The following is a 25,145-nucleotide window of genomic DNA, read 5'->3' as shown; positions in this document are numbered from 1 at the left end:
TTAGTTCGTTACGTAGCCGTGACGTAGTTCCTGAGGCCAGATTTCTCGGAGTGTCCGCTCTTAGTCTTTTTCTTTCTCTATGGCACAACACACACGCACAAAAAAAAACAAAAAAACGTGATTGCGCTGGTGCTGCCACGTTGCTCTGGGAACGAGATATTTGTGTAGGCAAACTAACCTTTACATTATCACATATATTGCTTATACATAAGCATTAGTATACATGGTAACTTATTAACAATGCACAGTTATTAATATTGAAATTTAAATCAACAATGATATTTTGCGCCATCTTGCGCCCGCTTTTCAAACGCTTTCAAAAGGCGCCAAACTCCCAATATGGCGTCGGGTAGTCCGTGCATTTGCGGTGATTGGCGTTTATTCGGCGCTTTTTAGTGCTTTTTGTCCTCAGTATTAGATTTCTTGATTACAGTTTATTACAGCAACATGTTGCTGGTGAAACGGTGCTGATATCTTTATAATGTGATGTTTTTAGCTTCGTTAGGACGATGGAGCTCAGAGGCTACTGAACCCTCGACTTGAAGTTTGTTTCCTGCTCACCGGATGTTACTGGTAATGAACGTTTCCTCTGCATGCGCTGTGTGCGAAATCTTACTAAGGCGTCAGTTTTAAATATCTGCCTGAGCGGAGCGGCTGTGCGCAAGCATATATATTTGATTCGGTTGCGCCGGCCGGGTCACCGATGACAATTTCGGTTATTTGTTTTGTTACAGCACTCGTTGTTACAGATACACTTCATCCGAAATTCCGCGTTCCACAGCCGTGTACTTATTAAGCCCCGTGTACTAGCGCCACAAGATTATTCCATTCTCAATACACCGCAAGCCTGGTTCAGTACGTTTTCTTCGTTTCCCTTTTTGTGCGGTTTCCTTTTTTTTTCTTTAGCGTTGGCCGTTCGTTACTGACCTACTGGCAAGCTTTCGAACGTTAGCTATGGTGGCACAGCGATTATGTTGCTGAAGAAAATGCGCCCACATTTATATATTTTCAGAATGTTTTAATGCTTGTGTAATGCACCTTCAGTTTCATAACCAGACAGGTGAGCATTTTTGTTGTTTTGCAAACTTCCTTGGCCATTTCATTCGCTGTATAAAACTACAAGGGTCGGAACAGTGGGCCATAACCATTAGAGTCCGCCTGCTTATTATTCTTATCGTCTGCGTGACAATATATATGTATATATGAATAAACGCTGAACTTTGTTGCGCACTTTTTTTTTTTCGAAACGTTGCCATTTGTTGAGCTAGAACTCGGCCGGATGATATCCAGTGATATTAGACCAAGAGCGAGAATTGTAGACGCTCAAGGCCGCTGCCACTTGATTTCACGATAAATTGTACATGCAGGACAAGAAACTGGCGAAATTGTGCCACCTAATTGCAGATCATATTTCTGAGGGATGAGGCAGGGAAAGTAATTCGTACTTCATTATAGTTGTGTTTGTTTGCAAAAGTGCTTCTTCCAAAAGTGGTTATTTCCAGCAATTAAGTGGAATTTATATAATGTCCTTTCGCATTATTTGAAGAGCAGTTCAATCAAGTTGTGCAATCCTTAAGAAAACTCCACTCAAATATGCCTTTAACCAGACAGGTTTTCCTATGAAACAGTTTGAATTACCTATGAGTGACAGTCACTAATGACCTCTCTTGGAATTTGCTCGTTGGCTTTCTGCAAACTTTGTTACTTAAAATGTAAACTTCGAAATTCTCCTCCTAACATCAAACTTAGTTTCACATTCATACAACCTAAGCTTGAATATTGCTCACTTGTTTGTGATCCTTATACTAAACTTAACCTTACAAACCCAAGAATGGATTCAGCAAAAGGCTGTCAGGTTTATTTATTCTAAATTTAGGTACACTGATTCTCCTTCTGAACTCATGAATATGACAAGATTGAACTACTTGAATCAAGAAGAAAAACATGTTTAAACTTTTTGGGCTTACTCCTTAATGATAAAGTAGTGATTGATACTGCAGTAAAACACGTTGTGGGGCTAGTTGGTGCATAGCTTTCAATAGAGTAAGCGCCAAAAATGACGGCACACAAGAAGAAATACATACAGGACAAGGCACTTCCTGTCTGTATTTCTTCTTGTGTGCCATTTTTGGCGCTTATTCTATTGAAAAAATAGTGATTGATCCCACAAATTTTTTCCCATTGACTACAAGACCTACACGAAATTACCAAACACACTTTCTAACCCCTTATTTTGCCAGAAGTAATATTTATAAGTTTTCCTTTTTCCCACGTTCTGTATCCGGCTGAACTAGTCTAACTGAACCTTATAACACTGTATAAAAAGATGATCCCTCAGATGCTGCCATGTGTACTTTGTAAAATAGATACTTTGTTGTATTGCCCATTGCACTTGGACCAGATTAGTCTGCAGTAACTGTGCGTGGTTGTATTATAGTTAGCATATACTTTGGAGGGCCACATTTTCAGTAAACCAAGTCATTTTTATATTGAAATACCATTAAGTATGCTATGTAGCAAGGCTGATCAAATTTTTTGTTTACTTTTTCAAATAATCCTGATGCATTAATGTATAAAACATTTGAAATTGTACTGTTATGCGCATCAGTGTGCAGGTTCTTGTCAAAACAACTCCGGATCTTGTTGACATGTTTATGGTCATTATTTTGGGTGGTAAATATAGAGCAAGATGATCATTGATAGATGATGTCACTACTAGGTGTTTTGCAAAATAGTTTTGTCCTTGCCAGAAGAGAGTGTAGATAGTGTCATTAACAACAGTGGTTGTTTGGACTATCAGTACAGTATTGCCCAGAGACAGCATGAATCAGGTGACATGTTTTTGCTTTTACCTTGTCTCCTCAGTTGATTCATGCTGTGACTGGACATAATGGTGGTTGTAATATACTCAACATCTGTATGAGCACAAGATTAGGTGACATGTTATGGGCTCATTATCATTAGGCTCTTCCTGCATCCTAGCAATATTTGTCTTCCCCACCAGAGAGTTTCATGCTAAGAATGCTAAGGGGAAATGCGGTGCTAGTGAACTTGCACCGCCACTACGTTGCTTCAAGCCAGCAAGTGAATGATGAGTAGTGAGTGTTATGAAAAGGGAGCACCGATTATGCTTTAAACCCATGATTACTCGTGTGTGAATTTGGATCTGACATATTAATATGTGACATGTAGCTTTTCTGTGAAACAATAAGTGACGTTGATGGGACAGATATGTTTGGCCACTATAGCCTCTTGAAAACAATTGAAATGTTCCCTTTTGCATTGCTTATAGAGATGCATAGATTTGCCTAAACTTTGGCCCTCTCCCTTATTATGTTATTCTTCTTGAACCCAATTTGTGATAGCAGATTTCATATTTAGTTCCTTGGTGAACCGGTGGATCGCCTTCTAATCTTTTCCTACATTGCCAAGATTGTAACTGCATGCCAGAGTTAGATGAATGCGCGATATTGTACACGCACAAGAATGAAGATGTGCGTCTTATGGCAGAGGCATGGCATATCTGTAATGGTGGAAGTGCGTGCATGAGTCAGCCTTCGATTACTTTACATAAGGAAGAGATTAAGTGCCTTAACAGCGATCTCTCACGTAGACTGGCACATGTACCCGACTGACACGTGGTGATACCATTCCAGAGCTTGCGCAGATGAGTTTGGTCTTCTTTCTTCTTTTCGCCTAAGTGCCCCCTTCAGTTCATGGTCGCCGTTCGTGTTGTCCACTTCTTTTCTCTTGTGTCCTGTCTGCATGCCTTACCTTTTCGCATAATTGCAAATTTTGCATTTTGCACAGTGTTCCAATTAACTATCACACACCAAGATTTCAAAAAAGAGCAGTGCGTTACTCAAAGAAAACCTAATGCATATTGTTTACAGTGCAGTGGAGTAGCTGCCAGTAGTTTTTGTTACTGAGATTTAATTAGGTAGTTGTAATTAATTATTTAACTGAAGACAATATCCTAATTACCAAAGTGTCAGTGAGGCATTTGAAGGCACAGTCAAGGGACATCTAACTTGTGGTATTTTCAGTGACGTACTAATTGCGTGCAAATTTTTTTCCGACAGTTAAAACAAAAACCACGAAACATGGAGAATACCACGTAACTGCGCTCCCACCCGGATCATAAAGCAGCACCCTCGAACAGGCTCCCTCCGAGTTAGCCAGAACAAAATAAAATAAAGAAAAACATTGTGATCGAGCTAGTGCCTTATTTGCCGCTCTCTCGTCGAAGTAGACCGTTGCGTTTAGTGTTAGTTAGAAACAAGCTGTGATAGCTGCGGTCTTAGCGTAGGTAAAGTGCAGGGATGTTTTTTTTTTCTTTTTTTGGCCGCAAAAGCTAATTGACATCGTCCGTGCAAAGGTTTTTTAAAGGTACATTTTGGTTCGTCCCAGTCGTCATGTTACTCTCTAATGAGCAGAAGGTAAACATGATCCTCGCCTTGGGACCTGCAAATGGCAACACGAGGACGGCCGCAAATATATATATCAGTCACGAAAGTGTGGGGGCAGACCAAACGCATCGGCTGCCATCAGAAATTATGAAAGCCTGAGACAAACTGGCAGGTTCAAGAAACAGTGGCAGAGGACTCCATCTTTGAGTCCTTGCGTACGCACGGATGTTCTAGCATTTATGGCCTGAAGCCCTCGTGCTAGCGTGCGGGACAAGGGCGCCCAGATACCAGTTTCCAAGTCATCAGTTTGGAGGATTCTAAATGATGGCCTTTCATCCTTACCACCTTAACCAGCACCAATGCTTAGAAGATAGGGAACTATAGTATCCTCTAGATTTCTCGAATTGGGTCTTCACAAAAGCCGATGAGTCACTGGACTTCTTGAACAGCATCATGTGTACAGATGAAGGCAATTTTTGCAGAAATGCCTTAGTAAATTTGCATAATACAAACTATCGGAGTGACTCCAATCTACACTGGGTAAAGCGCAATCGACACCAGTACCAGTGGTCGTTCAATTCGGAGTACGGAACTTATGCTAGTGCTATAATAGGTCCCATCTTCGATCACGCACTGACTGGGCAGCGTTACGTGAACGAAATCCTTGAATAGGTGGTGGATGAATTTCTCACCGAAGCCCTGCTGTCACGTATTTCTCTTCTGTGGTATCAGCAAGATGAGGCACCTGCACATAGCAGCAGCCGAGTACGAAACTGGCTGGATGCGACTTTTCATGTGCAGTAGATTGGGAGGCGCAGGCCTATAAATTGGCCGGCTAGGTCCCCTGACCTCTCTCCACTCGATTTCTTTCTTTGGGGTTATGTGGATGATCGTGCTTACATTAGTGCGACGGACGTCAGGTTAGTTCAAGGCAAGGATAACAGATGTTGGCCATAGAATTCCGGCGTTGGTCATCAAGAAAGCCACTGAAGATTTGATAAAACAGACACTGTACTGCATAGCTGCAAAAGGAGACTTATTCAAACACGTCCTCCAGGAAGCAGCTGGTGTTTAACGGGGCTTACGAATTCATAGGTAATGAGGGCACACTGAGGTCTGATGTGTGTGTTTTTTTAAAAATTTTTTTGTGCAGACATCTTGAATGCCAATTTGGCTCATTTAGAAGTGGTATATTTACTTTCTTGAACACATTGGGTTTGCCTTTTCTCTACACGTTGGGCGCTTCTTGTTCTGTTTATTTCGCGTTTTATTTTTTGACAGGAACCTGTTTTTGCAGCACGTATATACTTTCATGAAAAATAAAACACTCCCTTTAATTTGACTTTGGTCCGAAACAAGTTTCTGGCGTGAAATATACCTTCGTGCTCACTCTTTCCATGGGGTGCGAGCAAATCTGGGATTTTGAAACATTCTCTGCCTATTACATTGCTTTTCACATTTCATGCGTGGACAGAGCGGCACTTCGGCTACGTCATCAAGGGGCTTTTGTTATTAATGTGATCAGTCGGCCTTGAGAGATGGATAAGTGTGACGTAAAAATGAGAGGAAGGAATAGCTGCAAAGCCGCGAAACCAGGTGTTGGTGCTCCTTCCGTACCATTATCAACGTGATGCGCTGTCTCTGGGTTTGTGACAGGCAATGCAGTTGCTTTGAACCAGCTTATTTGAGGGCGCTGCTTTATGATGCGGGTGGGAGCGCACTCACCTGGTCTTTCTCATACTCGTGAGGTTTTTTTGACAGTTGGAAAAATTTGTACGCAATTAGTACGGCGCTGAAAGCAATGCAGTTAGATGTTATTTTGGGGTGCCTACAAATGCCTCATTGACACTTTGAAAATTAGGGCAGTACTTCTCGAGTTAGATACGTAATTGCGACTACTGAATTAAATCTCAATAACGGAAAGAATTGCAGGCGGCTACTCCACTATACTGGAAACAATGTGCACTAGGTTTTCTTAGAGTACTGCAACTGCTCTTTTTTTGTCTTGGTGCATGATAGTTCGGGCACCCTGTATAATTCGTTCAGTAACCGAAGTGAGGCCAAGCTGGATTCACTCGAAATCAGAATTAACAGAAGTCATATGCACTAGCGCCTATACTCGTACTCACAGAAAAAAGAGACAGAGAGAGGGAGGCTATAGTTTCGCCGGAAAGGTAGAGCAGTATTAGTGATAGCCAAGTATCTCCAGTTTTCTCGTAGAAGAAAAATCGTAAAAGGATTGCGCGTTAATGTGTCGCTAATGAACGCTTTACGTCAGCAGGTAACTAGAATATGAAAGGTCATTGAAGCTTTATGTGCTCTCTGTATACACGATGTCACATATGGTTGTAGCACATAACACAGGGTTAGGCAAGGGCACATGTATGTACTTTCATCATTTGGTAATGGTAGTGACGATACCATTGTGATTACTGTCACATACACAGATTGGTTTGGTTACAACTTAGGGTGTTGGCCAAAGTTAAATCTATACATGACCGTTGTTGAGTACTTGAGTAACTTGGATTGATGTGGCACTTCAAACTGGACTCTTCCAGCACAAACTGAGAATACCATTTCTTGTCTGGTTTTGAAATGTCCACATTGAAGTCTCCAACGATGATCACAGGGGTAGTGTCATTATGGCTAACTCATGCAAAATGCGTGGTCATGAACTTGTTGATATCACACTTGGGTATGTCTAAAGATACATACACAGTGGGTTTCACACAGTGAGTCAAGGGTGTATGGTTGTACGCATATTTTGTCCTTTGTGTATATGCTGTGCGGTGCAGCGCAAAGTGGGACAAGGGACCAACTAGCCCCAATTATCACCCTTTTAAGTTGTGTATATGGCAATGCCTCTTGCTCGTCAGTCCATGTAGTAATCACAAACAATTCCAGTATGCCCTTTGACTTGAAATAATGCATCTTGGTTGGTTTATTCCAGTTATTATTTACTGTTATTATTATTAGGGGCACAGTGCTTGAAGCCTGCTTCACCCCTGCCGCGGGTCTGCCCTGTATTGTACTATCTCCGGGATCGGCCCACGCTACGCTTTTTTATTGTTGATGCAAACACAAAAATACATGGAAATCTTGATTAGTCAATTTCAATTATTATTATTATTATTATTATTATTATTATTATTATTATTATTATTATTATTATTATTATTATTATTATTATTATTGGCAGAGTACTTCAAGCCTGCTTCACCTCTGCCACGGGTAGGCCCGGTGTTTTACTATCTCTAGGATCGGCCCAGATCTTTGCCGACAGACACAACAGATGCATTGGTGGTAGCGGTATACAGTTTCACTGTAAAAATATCGCTACCAGCGTTGTTGCTGCTCCACACCTGTTCCGTGATCCGGTATTGTATAAATGCCAATAGTTTACGGACAAGGTAAAACTCCATAGTGGTATTAGCACCATCATGCAGAGGCTTCTTGTTGTTGTAGTTCGATGGTGGCCCGCTAGCTGGTCGGCAAGTGGAGCAGCTACTCCCATGAATTTTGAAATACTAACAGACATTTAATTAAAGTAAAACGAGGTTGGTCAGAGTTTTCCAAGCAAATATTTTTGTGCATATGCGTTTGCTGCTACATCATATAGATCTATAAATAGAAATTTGTGAATATATCTAAGTACCTTACGATACAAATGAAAAGTATCGTATCAGATACAATAATTGCGGTAGTATCTTGTATCTGTATCTCAAATGCTTGTTGCCCGAGTATCTTGTATCATATCATGATACAACTGCAAAGTATCTTTGCCCAGCCCTGGTGTAACATGAGCTCTCGAGGCGACACAAAACCCACGTTGCGAAACTCACGGACTTGCTGGTGTTCGAAAGAGCACAGGCAGGCAACCCTGTCTCATAGCCAAAAAATGACAATGAAGTGTATGGTGCCCTGTAAATGTATTGTGCCCTGTAATAGTGTTTTGAACATGGCTATTGGAAATGACAAATAAACTTCAGCGTACTAGAAGTTGCAGCTTGAGTAATATTGTGAACAAACATTAGGAAGAACTCAGAAGCAATATTTTTTTTTACTTGTTTGGGCTGTAACTATCGTATGTAATGCGGTCCTGTGCAAAGGGATGGGGGCAAGAGACTGCATTTTCTCAAGTTATGGCTGGTTGTCCAGATGATCTAGTTTTGTTCTCGTAACTTGCGTGGATGTTCTCCGAGTGCCCAGATAACGACTCTGGCTTTTGACATCTAGATCAATTGAAGGTTGCCGACAGTGGGAGCTAAAAGCATTTCATGCTTAAATAATATCCAGTCTTGCATTACTAGCAAGCTAAGCATACTCGTGACTCACTGAGGTGGCATAGTTCTGCTGCTGAGCACGAGCTCGAGGGTTTAGTTCCTAGCCATTGTGGCTGCCTTCCGATGGGGATGCAATACAAGCATGCTTATCAGGCTTTGAGTGCCTTTTAAAAAACATCAGGTGGTCAAAATTAATCCAGAGGCCTCCACTGCAGCATCTATCATAACCCACTGCACAGTTTCAGGATGTTAAACCCCGTAATTAAAATTTTGTTAAGTGCACTTGTGCATCCAGGGGTGCATAGTTCTTTATCTTTTTCCGTTTTGTTTTGTCACTGTCGCGGCGGCTGTAATCAGTTATCGATTGCTTTTCTTTTGCAGGCTATTTGACAGTGCTTTCAGCTGTAAATGGCATTATTTATGCTGAAAGTTATGCAATAAAAGGGGGGTGGTTACAATGTGGCCACTACCTGATCTTATTATTACGCTTTTAAAATGAAAAAGGGGGCAAAAAGTTTTTATTCTATTTAAAGGCAGCTTTTTAGTATTCATATTCAGTCCAGCTACAAGCTATTTGAATGCTCCTCATTGTAATTGTAAGTGCTTATGCTTGTCTGTTTTGGGTTTGTATCTGTTCCAACATTTTGTGCTGAGTCAGGTTGGAATCATTTTGTTCATACTGAAAATCAAAATTTGTATTAATGCTTGACTGTGTTCATGCTGCAAGGAAGTACTGTCATGATGGTGGAGTAGCATTTACGGTCATTCTGTGATTAACAATTGTTTAGCTTGTTTTCAAATCGAAGGTTGTATTTGCTCATTGTGAACTATTCATACAGGGCTTGAGATATCCTTATTCCACTTTTCTTTTTTCTCATTCTGATTACATTTTAATGAGCCCCCAAAGCTCTCCAATTTGCTGTAAAGGAATATCTGTTGACACCTTGCAAGCATCCATATGCTTTTCTTTTTATTAATTCTTTCATTTTCCATTGTTTCATGCAATTGAATTTTGTGCAGACAAAGATGTCCAGCAGTTCTTGCATTCTCCAAATTTTTTGACTGTTGGAGTTCATAGTATCAAAATGACATTGCAATAAAGAAAAATGAATTCACTGAACAAGGGGGAAAGCCTGGTTTTAGGTGGAGTGACTGAAAAAGGCCTTTGTATTTTGGGTTTCGCCTGCTTTCATTATTTTGATGATGAGCCCAACAACATCAGAGTGACATACAATGAAGGGCTCTCTTTGTTGTGTGCTAAACACTTTATTTTAAATAATTTCACTCAAAATGGAGTGGCATGGTAATACAGTAGCATGAATGTAGCAGTATATGAAAACAGTGCATGCGACAGAGAGTTTAAAAAAGTGAAATGTATGTGGCTTACAGTAACTAATCAAAATAAGGGGTAAGCTGCTTTACAACTTGTCAGACCTGAAAATACAGTGGAGACCTTGCAAAGGGCTTCCTTCAGGAAACTGTACACATAGAATGTAGTAGCTGAGAGAACATATTTAAATATGGCCCAAACATATTAACCTTACTGGGATAGAGGGTTTCAGCTATGTTATAACCAGGAAAATATTGCAACCTTCACCTGCACCTACAGGCAAAATATTACGATCAGCAATTGTTCTAGGAAAGAAATTGAAATGCTTCTGTTTGTATGAAGATGTGCTCCTCTTACTTGTGCATGTAGTACGCCATGTCCCGTGGAGCACTGCAGGGTGGCCGGGAATTGAGGCTGCGGGTGCGACACAAGAAGCCAAAGCGTCTACTGCGCAGTTGGTACAACCTGGTCGGAAAGGACCAGGCCATCGCTAATGGAGTTGATCCAGTGGATGAGGTTAGGAGTATTTTCGTGGCGTTTCCTTTTTGGCTGGTTTTATTCATACTTCCTAGTGAGGACTCGAGTGGCTACTGTGATGACTCTTCACCACAGCAACAAAGTGCCGCATAAGTGGCATTTCTATCCTTTGAAAGGAAAGCACCATCAAGTGTGCTTTAATATATTGTCATTGAAAAGGATATAAAGGACAGCATTCAGTGCATGCTAACAATGTTCTGTCTCACTCCTTCATGCATGCTGTTGATCTGCCAGTGTTATGTTTGCCTTCATGTGGGAATGTTTTAGGGTTTAGAGAAACATAAAAGCTCTCTCTGAAAACAGTGTTGACTTGAAAAAAATCAGCAGATCCCATGTATATTTGGGAACTGGTTATAAGTGAAGCTTCCTTTGATGTTTACTGAAATGTCTTCACTTCGCTTCTTCCCTTACTTCCCTCAATGTTCCTTGCTTAATGCACCCTCTGGTCCTGCTTTGCTCTCTTCACTTCTTTCTCCACACTTGGCTATTTTTTGTGCCCATTTCTTGACTGCTCTGCAGCTTCAATTTTCGGTTTGCTATGTCGAGCGCAGGATCAAATCCCGGCCACAGGAGCCACATTTCGATGGGGCCGAAATGCAAAAAACGCCCTTGTACCATGAATTGGGTGCAAATTAAGAAATGCCCAGATGGTCAAAACCAATCCAGAGTCCCCCCGCTATGACATGTCTCATATTCATATGATGGTTCTGGCATGTAACACCCCAGAATTTAATTCAATTTTCTTAGAATTTAATTTAGTTAAATTTTTATTCTGCTCGTCTATTCATGCGCATACTCAGTGCCGCATGCCCAGTTGTGCATACCCCGTGGCAGAAGTGGTTTTATAGTGGATAAGACGGGCACAGCCAGCGCATGCAAAGCGGGGGAAAGAACAAATATTAAAATGTGCACATTTGTTGGTCTTATGTTGACCACATTCCAGGTTTATGTTATCCATGTTTGTGGGCTGCCAAAGTTCCTATGAATAGTCAGCTGCAGTCTGCACAAATGTATGAAATTTGCTGGTGAAACCAGGTGAAAAGCTTGACTGGTTTGTTGATATTTTCAGGGCCAAACTTGTGGCTGTTAGGGTTCCTGCTGCTCTAAGGAGCAGTGAGCTGTTGCTTGATATGACATACATATGTCTCTTAGCCACTGCCTTGTGTCAAGTGCTTGTATTTGGAACAAGGAAACCAACTGCTGAGCTAGCTGAACTGTGAAAAGCCCAGCCAGCTCAGTTGTCTGAGCGATTGTCAGTAGTTGGATGCCGTTGAGGGAGGGTATGTCATGCTGTAATGTTTCTTGGTACAGAACCATATTTTTATATACTAATGCAGTCCTAGGTTTCCTGAAAGATGTCTTGCATGTTGTTAGCCCCATATATTCATAGTGCATCCCTTCTTTAGAGAATGCCGCTGCGACAGTAGTTTGTATAGCACATGCCTCCAGGCCCTTGTGTTTGTCAAGGACTCTGGTGAGGCAATAGTGCTCTAACCAATTTTTGCATCGGACTTATTTTGTATATTGTATCATTTTTTCACAGTGCATTTTAATGCTCATAGTACACATCATTAGACATCGCCATAATCTTATTACACGTGAATTTTATGCACTTTACAGCTACTATTTTTAAGGCCACTTTACATCATCACTTTGTAGTACTCATCACTCCACTGCGAAGTCACTAACACTGGCATGGCGCTCTTTGGCCATAACTGGCCCTTGCCCCACTAAACAACACACATTCATCTATTTCATTGAGAGAGGGTATGCTTTTATAGTGGTATTTTCATCATCCACGAACTAGCTCGTTGGCGCTCCTCGGCGCAACTGCTCGTAGAATTTCATTTCTATTCTTTCGTATAATGGGAAGGCCACGTTAAAATTTTTGAAATTTACGGGTAGGAGCCATTCATTGCATTATGTGACGGATGCATTTAATAACAAAGGTCACACGAGAATGTGTGTGCATACTTATCACAATGTCCACCGATCAGGACGATAGTTTTGTTCGTACCTTTGTTTAAAATTCTGTCACCGCTGTTTCGTATGCTAAACAACTTTCCTGGTCATCCACCTTCACAGAGTGGAAAGTGAAATGGCTCATGATTTAAAATAAGTAAATTTGGGTGCTGTTGAGTGTAGCTTTGTTTCTTTCCTGAGCCATGTTTATTAAAGCCTAGGTTCACATAACATGTTGGTGCTGTAGATTTTAATAGAACGAACAAGTGTTTTGTATACTGAGCATCGTGTTTGTGCTTTAGATTTTTATTCGAAATTGTGAGGAAAATAGTTTGACTAAGAAGAATAAGACATTTATTTGTGGTGATGCTTTTTCCACATCGCCAGACTAAGAAGTATCGGCATTTCATAATCGAAAAGTACTTCAATATAGGGGTTGCAGGACCTAAAGTGGTATTAGAAGCTGTCGCTGAAGATGCTGCTGCATATTCTCTTAATTAGTGACCCCTGTAATGCCTGTTGACTGTTGAATTGTTTGCTTTATTTTGTGCAGCTTCTATTTATTGATTGCCTTGATACCTGTAACACCTGTCATTCTGTTTAGACTTCTGCCACTGTAAAAAAATGTTGAACTTCTGCTTGTGCATGTTATATGTTTGGGGTTTCTTGGTTTAACCATCAGAATTATGGCTACACCAAGAAATGTCTTTGACTGACAAGCTGTGCAAAGCTAGAGCAAGTGATGCTTTAGGTGACCCACATTAAAGAATACAGGACGTTGTAGACACTTTGGTTATAGTTAAATGCATCAGGCTTATACATTGCACCAGCTTTGTGACTGCAGTACCTTGCTTCTGAGTGGAAGGTCGGATCAAATCTCAGCCTTGGATAACTGATTCCAATATGGCACACTGCAAGAACGCTCATGTGGTTGTTAATGAGACCTGGGTAGACATAGAAGTGCAGGTATTGACAATGATCTTGAACTTCCCTCTATAATAGACCTCATAGTGCACAGTGTCACTATGGGATGTTGAGCCCCCAGAATATTCACCTGGTTTCTGTCTCAAGAATAAATTTTATTTTATTGCCAGCTGCTTAGTGCATATTTGCATTTATGCTTACTTAATATGTATGTAAAAAATATGTGATGTGCAGTGTTGTCATTCGTACTGTTGCAAGGTCTTGCAAGGTTTGGGGGGCTTGATGCAGTGTTCTGCATGGTATTGCAAATCTCTGGACTAATGCTTGTGGAGCAGGAGGACTTACTAATCTTTATTTCTGGTGCCCCCACAGTCACACTTGCTCTAATTTGTTGGTGTTTCTGGCATGCTCTTATGTGCAATCGATAGAAATTGCAGATGGAGTAATCTTGCAGCAATATTTTGGCGACACCTTTGATGTTGCGGTGTGATTAGTCTTTTTGTCTGTGGACTTACAATTTCTTTACAAAAAATAATCTTCTTAACTTTCACTGGTTAGCCCCTTTCATTGCTACTTCCCTTGTACTCTCAGCAGTGTTGACTACCATTTTCTCAGCAACTTGGGTTTACTCTAGGAACTGAAGTTAGCTTCATTTTATGTTGTATATTTTGCCGTCTTTACTGCGGTCAATGTAAGGTCAACTATTGTAAGGTCAGTGTTTTATTTTTTAAAACGAATGTTTGCCTGACAAGCTTGGGCTTTAGCAGTTGACTATGATTGTGCAGGTCCAGCCAGGCTGCACTGGTAGGATAGTTTTTATAACCTAACGCAAAAGGCCTTACTTTCGTGTTTTATTACCTGCTTTACTGGGATTCTTCAGCAATGTTGTTTTTATGAGAGTGAGCTCCTATTAAATACTTTTGTTAAAGTGGAATTACTATTAGATAATGAATACTTCTGACAGTGTCAAATTCAGGGAGTAGTGATACGATTAATATTAAATATCTTAAATATTCGTACACCAAGCTACGCTAATTGCCTTCGGCTTGATGTGATGCTATTACATTGTCTAAGGTAGATCACCAGAAACTAAGGTGAATGAGTACACACCTGAATGCAAAAGACTGGCCACATGGCTCTTTCCTTGAGCAGTCCCTCTTGGCTGCACACAGGAAGCCAGTGTAAGAGATGGAGTGTTGTTGTTGCATGCCAAGGAAGACATTAGCTTACAGACTATTTCATGATAACGTGTTTGAATGCAGGCTCCCATGTATGTTCTTTCAAACCAGGGTTCCTTAACATTGTTTTAAGTTCACTTTCTGGCTCTGAGTCGGTGTGATGTCTTGAGTGGAGATTGGACACCAAAGGTGACCATGCTGAAAGCGGCTAAGGCCAAGTTTTGTATGACACCAATGACTGACTCGCTGCATAATATAACCGGTGCTGTGACATTATTCTTGCATTTTTTAAATCCTCACAGGTACAAATATGGCATAAAGTAAGGTGAAGTTTCCATGAAAGTAAAATGAAATAATAATGCATTGTATTTCAGTGTAGTCAACAAAATAATGAAATTGTCATTTTACTACATATATGTTACTGACTCGTGGCTACAAGCATTTTGTGCCAGTGCCTCTGGAGGTGCCAGCTGTTGACTTCTCTGCATTTTATTAACTCTTTCCTTACCATGGCCATTGAAGATGGGTGACAGGTGACCCACGAGCACTGCCCGATTCTAAGGCTCCTGGTGTTCTTAAGGAATTGCCATGATATCTGGAACATAACATAAGGAGTAAACTTGCATTTTCTCAGTACTTTATTTCCTTTTCATGTGGTGGCAATTTTTAACAAGCACGCAGTGGTGCGCGACTTATGATCATGAAGATGGCTGGGCAGTCATGTGAATGACGTTGATCTGCTGATTCAGTTGTGTCCTTAAATGATTGTTTGGATGCAACTTGCAGCAATGAGTTAAAGGATGTTGTCAAATCATAGAATTTTAATTGAAACAATGGAGACTCAATACCAATCCAGGCAGTTGGGAGTTCTACAGCAGTGAGGGCTATTTTCGGCCTTTTGATGGCCGACTTCTTGTGCTGATTGAGATGTGGTATAGATATTGGCAGTATTGCAATATCTCTAATTTGCAGCAGTCTCTTTGCAGTGTATGGAGGATATTTCCTGGCCCTAGACCAGCAGTGTGATGTTTTAACCAATGTGGCACCTACTGGAAAGAGGCAGTTTCCACTAGGGAAAAAAAAAAAAAAATTTGCTTGTGTTGATGAGCTAAATTGCTGAAACTTTTATGGACTGCCGAAAACAAAAGGGAAACATTCTTTATATTTCAGAATATTTTCTTTTATTACTTTTACATTATCAGCATAGTAATCATTTCTTGTACTTTTCAGTCAAGTTCATTTTTCAGAAATAAATTGCATATTACGCTCTAACATGTGTTTTTGAAATTTATCTGAAAGTACATTTATTTAGCTTTTGATCTATATGCAGCATGTAACATTTTGCAGTGTATTCAGTAAAAGGTTGTTATTAAAGCCTTCAGAAAAGACAATTTTTTTGCATGGTAAAAAGGTTAATACGAGCTCCGGACCCCAGCCGAATTTTCGCCTATAATACTAGTGATCTGTGTGACAGTCCAAAAGACACATTCAAATTCACTTTAGTGTCCCTTTAAGCATAGTGATATTGTTCTTTCAAGAAAATGCTGCGAACTTGTCTCACAAGGTCTTATTGCTTTCTGTAGGTGGGAAAAGATAAACGACACAACAGCCATGATATGGAAGAACAGGTAAGTTTACTGTTCTATGTAGATGCCATTCCCCATTATCACTGAAAAAAACAGGATATGAAGCTCGTGATTTTTCAGTTATTAGATGTGTGTGACAAGCTTTGTTTTGAACGCATTAAAAAAAATTTAATTCTTTGGTTTTGTGCGTCAAAACCATGATCTAAGGATGGATAGGTGGGCTAGTTGGTAATGCATAATAATAATAAAAAACTTAAAACGTTTTATTAGTTTTATTATTAGTTTATTACGAGAGTTTCTTATGATCTGATATAATTTTGACCACCTAAGGTTCTTTAGCATGCGCTTCAATCTAAGTATGTGAGCGTTTTATATTTTGCCTCCATTAAAATGTGGCTACCGTTGCAGGGATTGAACATGTGACCTTGAGTTCGGCAGCACAATGCTGAATTTTGTAAACTGCACCAGTACGTAAGGTTACAGTTTACAAAAGGCTTGGTTATTCTGCAGATTCTTTTTCTCTTTCTATAGCATTTCATCAGCATTGTTTAGTTAAAAGGCCCCTCACCAGGACCCATTCGAATTTTAGTTATACACTGGAAGTTGTAGAGTGCCGTCTAGGGAGTGTTTTGCCACACTAATTTTTCTATTTGGTTCATTATTAGGGGAGATCGGAGAAACACAAAGTTTACATTGCCATGTTGCGAGGAGATAAGCTTCACTGACAATGAAGACACTGTCCTTCTGCCACAACTAACATTTACAAGTGACATTGCTTCCCAGCCTTTTCCCATACTGAAGCTGAGGGACTACCTCATGTTTACCTCAGCCCCACCTTTTCTTTTTTTCTTCTTCTCTCTTTTAACTGTGGGAGGAAGGGCATGCAGGGCGTTTGAAATTTCACCTGCTTTCGCAAAGTACAGCCATTTGATACGTTGCAAACACCATTTCCACCATGTGATCTTGCCTATGGGAGAAGTTACCATGAATGCCCCTCCCAACCTCAACGAGAAGGCCCACCGAGTCGCGCGAACACTAACCCACCGCGGCACGGACAGTGACGGCCCAACAACCCGCAACCCTTGGGGAAGAGGAAAGGACTGCGGCGGAGGCGATGGAGAAGACGGAGGAGGCGATGACGACGAAGAAGCGATAAAAGACGACAGGGACAGACTGGTCACGTACCACGACATACTGACACACTACACGAAACAAAGAGAAGCATACCCACAACCCCACAAACAACTCGACAGGTCTCAAGAAACAGATTGGAGAAGATTGCAAACCAGAACGTTCCGAAACCCAGTACACTTAAACAGAATAAATTCAAATCAATATCCAGACGCAAGCTGCAAGCTCTGCAAACACGAACACGCAGACATGGCACACATCTTGTGGAAGTGCACACAGATCGGTTCAGTATACGTAGAGGACAAGATAGAACCGGACCTTCTCGAGGAGCGATGGCTAAGCGCTCTGACTAGCTCAGAACTACACGACCAATTATGGGCTATCCAGCGGGCCCGGGCAGCGGTGGAAAGGCTATGCCTCACCGCACAGAATGCCCGGGTGGCCTGAGCCCGGGCTGGCAACCTCGCAGGTCCTTTTTCCATTAAAGTTTTTTCCGTCCGTCCATCTTGCCTATTAGCAATGCACAAATGCAAAGGCCCTGTAAAGCTTGGAAGCACAGGATGAGTCGGCAATGACGCATTCGAATATGCATATATGGGGCCATGGCCATATCAGCTTCGGTATGCCCTGGCAGGGGGGGGGGGAAAGGGGGGTAGCAAATATGCTCTGCTCAAGCCATTGCTCATAATGTGCATAATCCAAATCCCATGCATTTTTGCCTTGCAGTTGTGCTTTATTTCTAATGGTGGTGGTTGTGTTAGGTTCTCTTGTTACGAGAAAATTTCCCTTGCTAGAGTGGATTCCTGTGTCGATGTCGCTTTCTGCATTAGCACGTAGAACAGTTCATGTTGTTTTGACTTGTGTTCTTGTTTCTAACTTGTGCATTGTCCAGAAAGACAACAAACTTGGTGCTTCCCTGAGCAAAAAGTATAGGTACCAGGGATTCCACAAAAAGGCCACTTTTATTCTTTACCTCGAAATGCAACTTGAAAATTAAGACTGCAGTCCAAACTTGGCACTGAGAACTTTCCAATGCTCTCGTCAGTTTGTTTAAGCATCTGAATTACGAATAAATTTTATTTTTTCGATGAGCCTGTGATCCATATACTTTTGCTCATGGGTGTACCTTTCTTCTTCATATTGCCTGCTGGCAGGAAGAGATTGTATTGATATATGTGTTTGCTTGATTAAGTGAGAAGGTAAGATGAGCTATGCATTTCCTACTGTCCGGGCCTCACTTGCCCCCATGTCTTGCAAGAGACTGCTTTCTGTTACCCATATACTAATCTAATTGCACTTCTTCATTGTCAAGTGGTGTTCACCTACACGTACTACGGAGCTGCCAAACAAACTACATGGTTTTCTTGGGAAGAAAGCTCTGTAGGTGAAACATTTCTCCTGGTCCAAGGATCAAACTTAGTACCAGTACCACTTTTTTATGTGCCAACTTGCGTCAACTGACGTAACCAGAAGGCCAGCAGATAGGGGTGTGATGGGGAATTAACAACTCAAAGTAATGCCACAACAATTTTAGCTCATGTCAATCTTAAGGTTCAGTAGTTACTATACTGCCAGCAATGTATTTCTTCTTCCTGTTCCTTTTTTCTATCAGTAATATAGCCAGAGGTTTGCTAGAATCACAGAATGAGATGCCGAGAGAAAGGAAAGGCAGTCAAAGATAGTAGAGGATTAGATTGGAGGTCACTAGGAGAGGGAGATCGTGACTGCAACAGAGCAACTGAAGACGAGGACTAAGAAAAGGGAGGGGACACCATACAGCGTCGTGTGGTGTCCTCTCTTAATGCTGAGAGAGGCCTTCATACTGCAGTAGACATAAAATAGGCTGATGATAATGAAAACAACCACTCACTTGTACTATAAAGCTTTCTGAGCAACCCATGAGTGTTTCTGTTGTAGCTTGCCACTACGTTCAAGTAGATGCCTACTTCTCACGAATTCTGCAGAACTCGTTTAGTTAATCCAGCCTGTGCTCGATTGACCTTGCCACTAGATAATGAGCTAGTGGCGAGGAAAAAATAGGAATTTGAAAAATGAGTGTTCGATATCGCGTGTGTTCACTGTCTGTACTTATCCTAACCCTTTCAGGCTCGATTTTTTTTGCCATATGCATCCGCCCAAGGTAGATGTTTTTTTAATGTAGATTCCAATTCTTCTGAGGGACCTGTTTTGAAAAAAATTTAACTTAATTTTACTAGGGTGACCGTAAAGTGAGGAAAAAATATTTTGCATTGGTGTATATGTACTCTTTATTCATGAATAACAACAATAAAAAGGAAATAAACTTATAAGAATTAAAAATTTGATGCATTGTTAAAGTTCAAGGCTTAGAATATGAGCACACAAGAATATTTTGCAAGTCTCAAATGTTCCTGCTTTTACATTAATATTTACGTCCATAGCCTAATCGAACTGCATACGTGAGCGCACCCAAGAAAACTGTGTGGTTGTGTGCCCGTCAAAAAAAGCACAACGTGTGATGAACTTCCGCTAATCTTCATCTTATCGCCAACCAGAGGCAATTAGATATTGTGAGTCTCCCAAAAAAAGAAAAGAAAATGCATGCACGGCAGCATCCTTCCTATGCTCATCTCTGTGAGCACTAAACGAGAGAAAAACAGGCGGCCTTCTTTTGAGCTATTAGTAACAAGATAGCTATCAGTTTTGCAAGCGCAAGAAGCCAAAACCGCCTGCGCGATGTGCGAGTGGTAATATATAGACGCGCTGGAGCAAACTAGCTCTAAAACAAACCATGCAACGAAAACTGAGAGAAGGAGGTGTGAGAAAAAGATTCCCTGTATTCCTAATAGTGGCAGCACATGCCAGGAAAGAAAAAAATTAGGAAATTGGTGCGCTTTTTAAACATACAGATGGTGGCGTAAATATGCAGCATCGACCATCTTGAACTTGTTCGCGGCCGGCGCCGTATATTTACGTCATTGACCCTGAAAGGGTTAATGCTAAGCTTTAGTATTTGTAGAGGTGTACCATAAAATGCCAAGATTTATTGCACCCAAAATTAGGAGGAGCCAACCAGGTGAAAGTAAGGGGAGGGCCATCCTTTGGTACGGAACATAGAAAAGCTAACAGAAAATTTTGTCTCGGAGCATAGTCATTGTATTCATTGAGGTTTTAGAGATGTGAAATGACAAATCATTCAGGTCCTTGAACTTTCTTGGTTTCACAGCTGAACCAAGTGATCACATTTTCGCATAGAGAATGTGGCTACTTATGGCGGCCCTACTTATATCTTCCTGCATCCAATAACATTCTCCTACGGCCCTACCTACTGTATGTACGAATGCGACTGAGAATGAGTTGAGCTAAAGCAGTAGCTATAATATATGGCTTTATTCTTCTAACTTGTGAAGCAGATACTTTGAAGATGTTACATAAAGGCCACTCTAAGAAAACATTTATGAATGGCTTGGCTGAAACTTCTCTATTGCCTACTTGTGAAGGTGGTGATTGCTAACAGCAGTGCATGCATTAATTTTTTCAAGGTGCAAAGGGATGTAAAGCATCGTCATAACAATCATGAGGTGAGCAATTTATTATGGTTTTTCTTGTATTGCGATGGTAATGTACTGTTTGCAAAAATTGAGGTGTTGAATATGAATTGAACATTAAATTGAACATCAGGCTGTGGTGAACACCTGTCCCATTTACAGACATTACGAAAACTCTTCATTGATTTAATAAGTAGCTAGGTGGTAACGGGTGTCATGCCAGGGGCCCTGTAATTAAAATTTTGGCATTGTGTCCATTAATACATAGCCACATCCTAAATAACTTGCGACACAAATTTGTGACAGACAAGGAAAACCCTTGCAGTGTAAGCATAATTGCATATTTGAAGACAAACCCAATGGTTAAGCTCTGCTATTTGGCAACCTCATTGAGTGTCTGTTAAGAGCTGGCAGTCATTGTCACAAGCCAGTAAAAAAGGGATTGCACGAGCACGGTCATTTATTTGTGATCAAAGGGCAGGTCAGTTGATTAAAATTACTGCTTTTGGATTACATGATACATTTAACACAGATACTATTGAGCTGTGTATGATGTTCTTGTGTTGTTACTGCTGTCATCATGTCATCAATTTATGGTATTGAAACGCCCGGCATTTGAGCCATGGCATGTCTTCACTGGTAGAATCCGCATAAGTATATAGCTGTACATCTTTGTATGCCAGTTGTAGGTCGGATGTGCCTTGCAAGAATGCAATTTGCATCTGTGCCCAGACAAAAGTGCAAACCACACAATAATTTCATCAGCCATAAGTTTTATGAGAACTTTTGCATTACCCTGCATTATCTGATCTTCGAGCCTCGTGAAAGCAGGGACAGCTAACTTGATGACTATGTTCTTTGCAATTCTTAATATGGAGCCACGCCTGATTGCATACCTGTCAAGCTTTACAATTTTATCATAAAATACTTTATTTTTATGGTTTGTTTAGGATTGCCATAATAACACCAGTGAATTTACAATTTTTTGCTTGGGTACAGTTCAAAACAAAACTACTTATGTAGGGGCTACTTTAGGGCTGATTTCTTAATATGTTGCTGTCTCGCTAGTAATTTTCTTGCACATAATAACTCTAATTTGGATGTGAATGACATGAGAAACATGCATGTTTAATTATTACAAAAGACACATTGAAGTGATAATCTACTGCATTAAAGAAATGGACCTCTGTGTATGACAGAAGTATTTTGATATGCAGTTTTCTGGTAATGCTCTTGGAAGCTCTGGTGAGCATGGTGCTTCAGGCAAGGTGCGTCTCAATGGCAATGTCTTTCATAGTGGCCCACCAGAAAAGATTGTCAATGGAAAGTGCTATGCTCCACGTTCAGGTAGGTCCAATCAGGGTTGGTGTTCTGTTTTAATACACCTACACTATTTCATGTGTTCTAAGGCAGTGTTCCTTTGTGCAGATTTTCTCTTAGGGTTTTCCTGCGTTCAGATCAAAAGTTGCTGATGTTTTTTGTTGATTTTTGAAGGTGGTCCATTCTTTTCATAGATCCTGGTGCCACGTGTGCTGTTGACATATCTACTGATGGAGAGTCTGTCTATGATCAAGACAATGACCTTGTCTGTAGTGTCTGCACCATGGGCGAGTCTGAACCTCCTAATGAGATTGTCATCTGTGACACTTGCAACAAAGGTAGGCCTTAATACCACTTTGTACTTACTTATGCAAGCCATGCATTATCAGATAGCTTGCGAGATGATGGCTTGATAAGAACAGTCGTGTCACTCGTGGGCATCTACCAAGGGTGCACAGTTGCATTTTTCAGCACTTCAGTTTCACTTCTTTTTAAAATGAAATTGGCTGAAATTCATTACTCTAATATTAGCAGCATCTGCTTTTTGTATGTTTGGAAACAGTTATGAGCACCTTGGATGGTGCATCTCAAGTCTTCCATTCGGATCAATCACATGACTCTTTTGGTTGAAAAGTTAATTTGTCTAATTTGCATAATATGTGGAATTGCAAATACATTTTGTCACACTTTGTAGATAGGTAGTATCATGAGAGCGCAATGTTGTTTTTAAGACTTTATTTTGTTTCTTGCTTTTTTTTCCCATTTAAAGGTTTTCATCAAACATGCCATACACCCAAGATAAGTGACCAGGTCCTCCTGCCAAATATACCATGGCACTGCCGAAATTGCGTTCCCGTGGGATCTGTGCGGGTAAGAGCGCTCAGCTTTTATCTCTATTTTTATTTCCACATGTTTTATCTATCATTCATGTTGAAGTCTGGAGTTTTGTGGCAAGGGTAAGAGCTTTCAGATATGCTGAAGTATACTCCGAATATATTGTTTGACAGGTAGTGGCGTGAGCATAATTTTTTTTTTTTTTTACAGAAGAGTGCAAAAAACTACAAAAATGGTAAGTTGTTACATTTGCGCCTTCAATATTCAAACTTTTAAAAGAAATACTGACACAAAGTTCTAGCCTTGTTTTCCCAGCAGTGAGTAGCTATTGGCCTTCATCCCAATGTCTATGTGTGCCATTAGCAATATACACTCTGAATGTCACAAAAGCTCACTTACAGGGTTGATCTCATTTCGTGGAATATTGATATCTATTTCCCGAAGTTCTTCAGTTTAAAGCCAGATCCCTTTGTGACCACAAAAATTATGCCAAATATGTAATTAACTTATTATAACTTTGTTTGTCATTTCTACTTCACAGGCATCCATGCATGCAAAATAATTGAACAGCTTAGGCATCCTAAAGGCCAACTGCAATGAAGTACATTTAATTTTCTATATAACTAAATTGGTAAAATGGTCACTGCTTCACTATGTATTAAAATTTCGTTGTGTTGAAATTCGACTTCTGTACAAATAAGTACAGTCGCTGATGGATTTTTCTTACACGGAAGGGGCTGTAGAATTTTCCAAATTATCGGGCAATCGTTAAGACAAATTTCAATGAGAGAAACATCATTTTGTTGAATTTGAGAGTGCAACCGCAGAATCAGTTTCATGGCGTGTCGATTATATCTTTACATGAGCAGTACAAGGCGAAGCATGCGAAGCTTTTGTATCCACTCTGCCACCGTGGCTAATAGTTTTGCCTGCAGTGGGGTGATGCTATCATGAAGAAAGCAGGCAGAGGGGAGCAAATGCTTTGCATGCCTCTTGCTGCAACGTGTCTCCGAAACTAGAGGTTAGGCGATGTCTAGCACTAAACATGTGGGAAGAAAGCACTCGGGAAGCCATGGCCATCTTGGCTTTGGACCCGCCGCCGATTGACTCCAAGGTAGGTTGCACGTGCCGCTTATGCAGTCAACCGGGCTGACGGCCATGTGTAGCTACTGCTGAGTTAAAAGAGAAGATGTACGCTTGATCACGTTATTGCACGCTCGCATTCTCAAGCAGCCGTGTGTAATAGTACAACCACTAGTACAACCACAGCGACAGCTTCCATTTATTGTCTTCGTGTTCTGTTGTGGCGGCAGGGAGATCTTATTATGTTAAAATCATGTATAAACACACTTCGTTCTACTAAAGTTTGAAATACATGGTGTTCTACAGATAAGAAGTTATAAAAAGTTAAGTACCTTGTTATAGCGAGAATTTCGTCATATTAAAGTTTAACAGTATCCCATTCACTAGAGTGGTTGTAAATTAGTATCTGCTAGTAAAGGGATCTTGGCAATGCCAAAGGGCTGTCTAGTTTTTTTGTTAACTGCCTTCAAACACCACGTTAGCAGATGATGTGGGCACATAGTGGTTAGTGACTGCGACACATCCCAGGAACAGCCTCCACAATCCTCGGCATGCTACGAGCACTGCCCGATCATGGAGCTCATGCCCAAATGCTGTGCTGGTCCTCAACATTCCAGGCTCTGCATCATTTCCAGCGAGTGTATAAAAAACGCCTGTTTGTGCTAGCTTTTCATGGCGCTTCCACTTGTATTTCAACTGCAAAAGAACAGGCTCCTTTATACTTAAATATCTTTAAACAGGTTTTTATTATGCTGTCCAAAATGGTATGTTTGGCCTTCAACTTTGATTCCTTGTCAGTAAAACTCACTTTACAGCTTCAACTCTTACATCTTCATACTAAACTGCACCTTGCGGCAGTTTGCTGTAGCACCACCTATGGTATTGGTAATATTTTATCTGAGTGCTGGTGTTGCTATCTGTCTGTGGAGATTTTTAATGGCAAAAAAGTTGTCTAAGTGTAATTGGCAAAGAGCTCCACAGATGTATGGCTGTGGCATTTTGCTTGGCTAACTAAGCTTAATTTTTTTTGTGTGTGTGTGC

At 40.7% G+C, this 25,145-nt stretch overlaps 1 protein-coding gene across 3 annotated transcripts in view; it reads left to right on the top strand.

The window, feature by feature from the left end:
• Nucleotides 1–318: 318 nt before the first annotated feature.
• The window catches only part of Pcl (polycomb protein Pcl), an 82,806-nt gene continuing 57,979 nt past the window's right edge, over nucleotides 319–25,145 (top strand). The window contains exons 1-8 of one of the 3 annotated variants that reach the window (XM_065446935.1): nucleotides 319–573; nucleotides 10,392–10,538; nucleotides 16,207–16,251; nucleotides 20,862–20,900; nucleotides 22,085–22,214; nucleotides 22,382–22,525; nucleotides 22,957–23,057; nucleotides 23,232–23,256. In XM_065446935.1, the coding sequence (XP_065303007.1) occupies nucleotides 565–573; nucleotides 10,392–10,538; nucleotides 16,207–16,251; nucleotides 20,862–20,900; nucleotides 22,085–22,214; nucleotides 22,382–22,525; nucleotides 22,957–23,057; nucleotides 23,232–23,256 (640 nt within the window). In that variant the 5' untranslated portion in view covers nucleotides 319–564. Of the gene's footprint in view, nucleotides 574–647; nucleotides 856–10,391; nucleotides 10,539–16,206; nucleotides 16,252–20,861; nucleotides 20,901–22,084; nucleotides 22,215–22,381; nucleotides 22,526–22,956; nucleotides 23,058–23,231; nucleotides 23,257–25,145 lie in introns of those variants that run through there. The other 2 variants (XM_065446936.1, XM_065446937.1) reach the window with 2 other exon arrangements.

Source organism: Dermacentor albipictus, chromosome 1 (assembly GCF_038994185.2).
Source record: "Dermacentor albipictus isolate Rhodes 1998 colony chromosome 1, USDA_Dalb.pri_finalv2, whole genome shotgun sequence".
In the NCBI taxonomy this organism is placed as follows: domain Eukaryota; kingdom Metazoa; phylum Arthropoda; class Arachnida; order Ixodida; family Ixodidae; genus Dermacentor; species Dermacentor albipictus.
The sequence above is the reverse complement of the archived record's forward strand: the minus strand, read 5'-3'. Positions and strand labels throughout refer to the sequence as shown.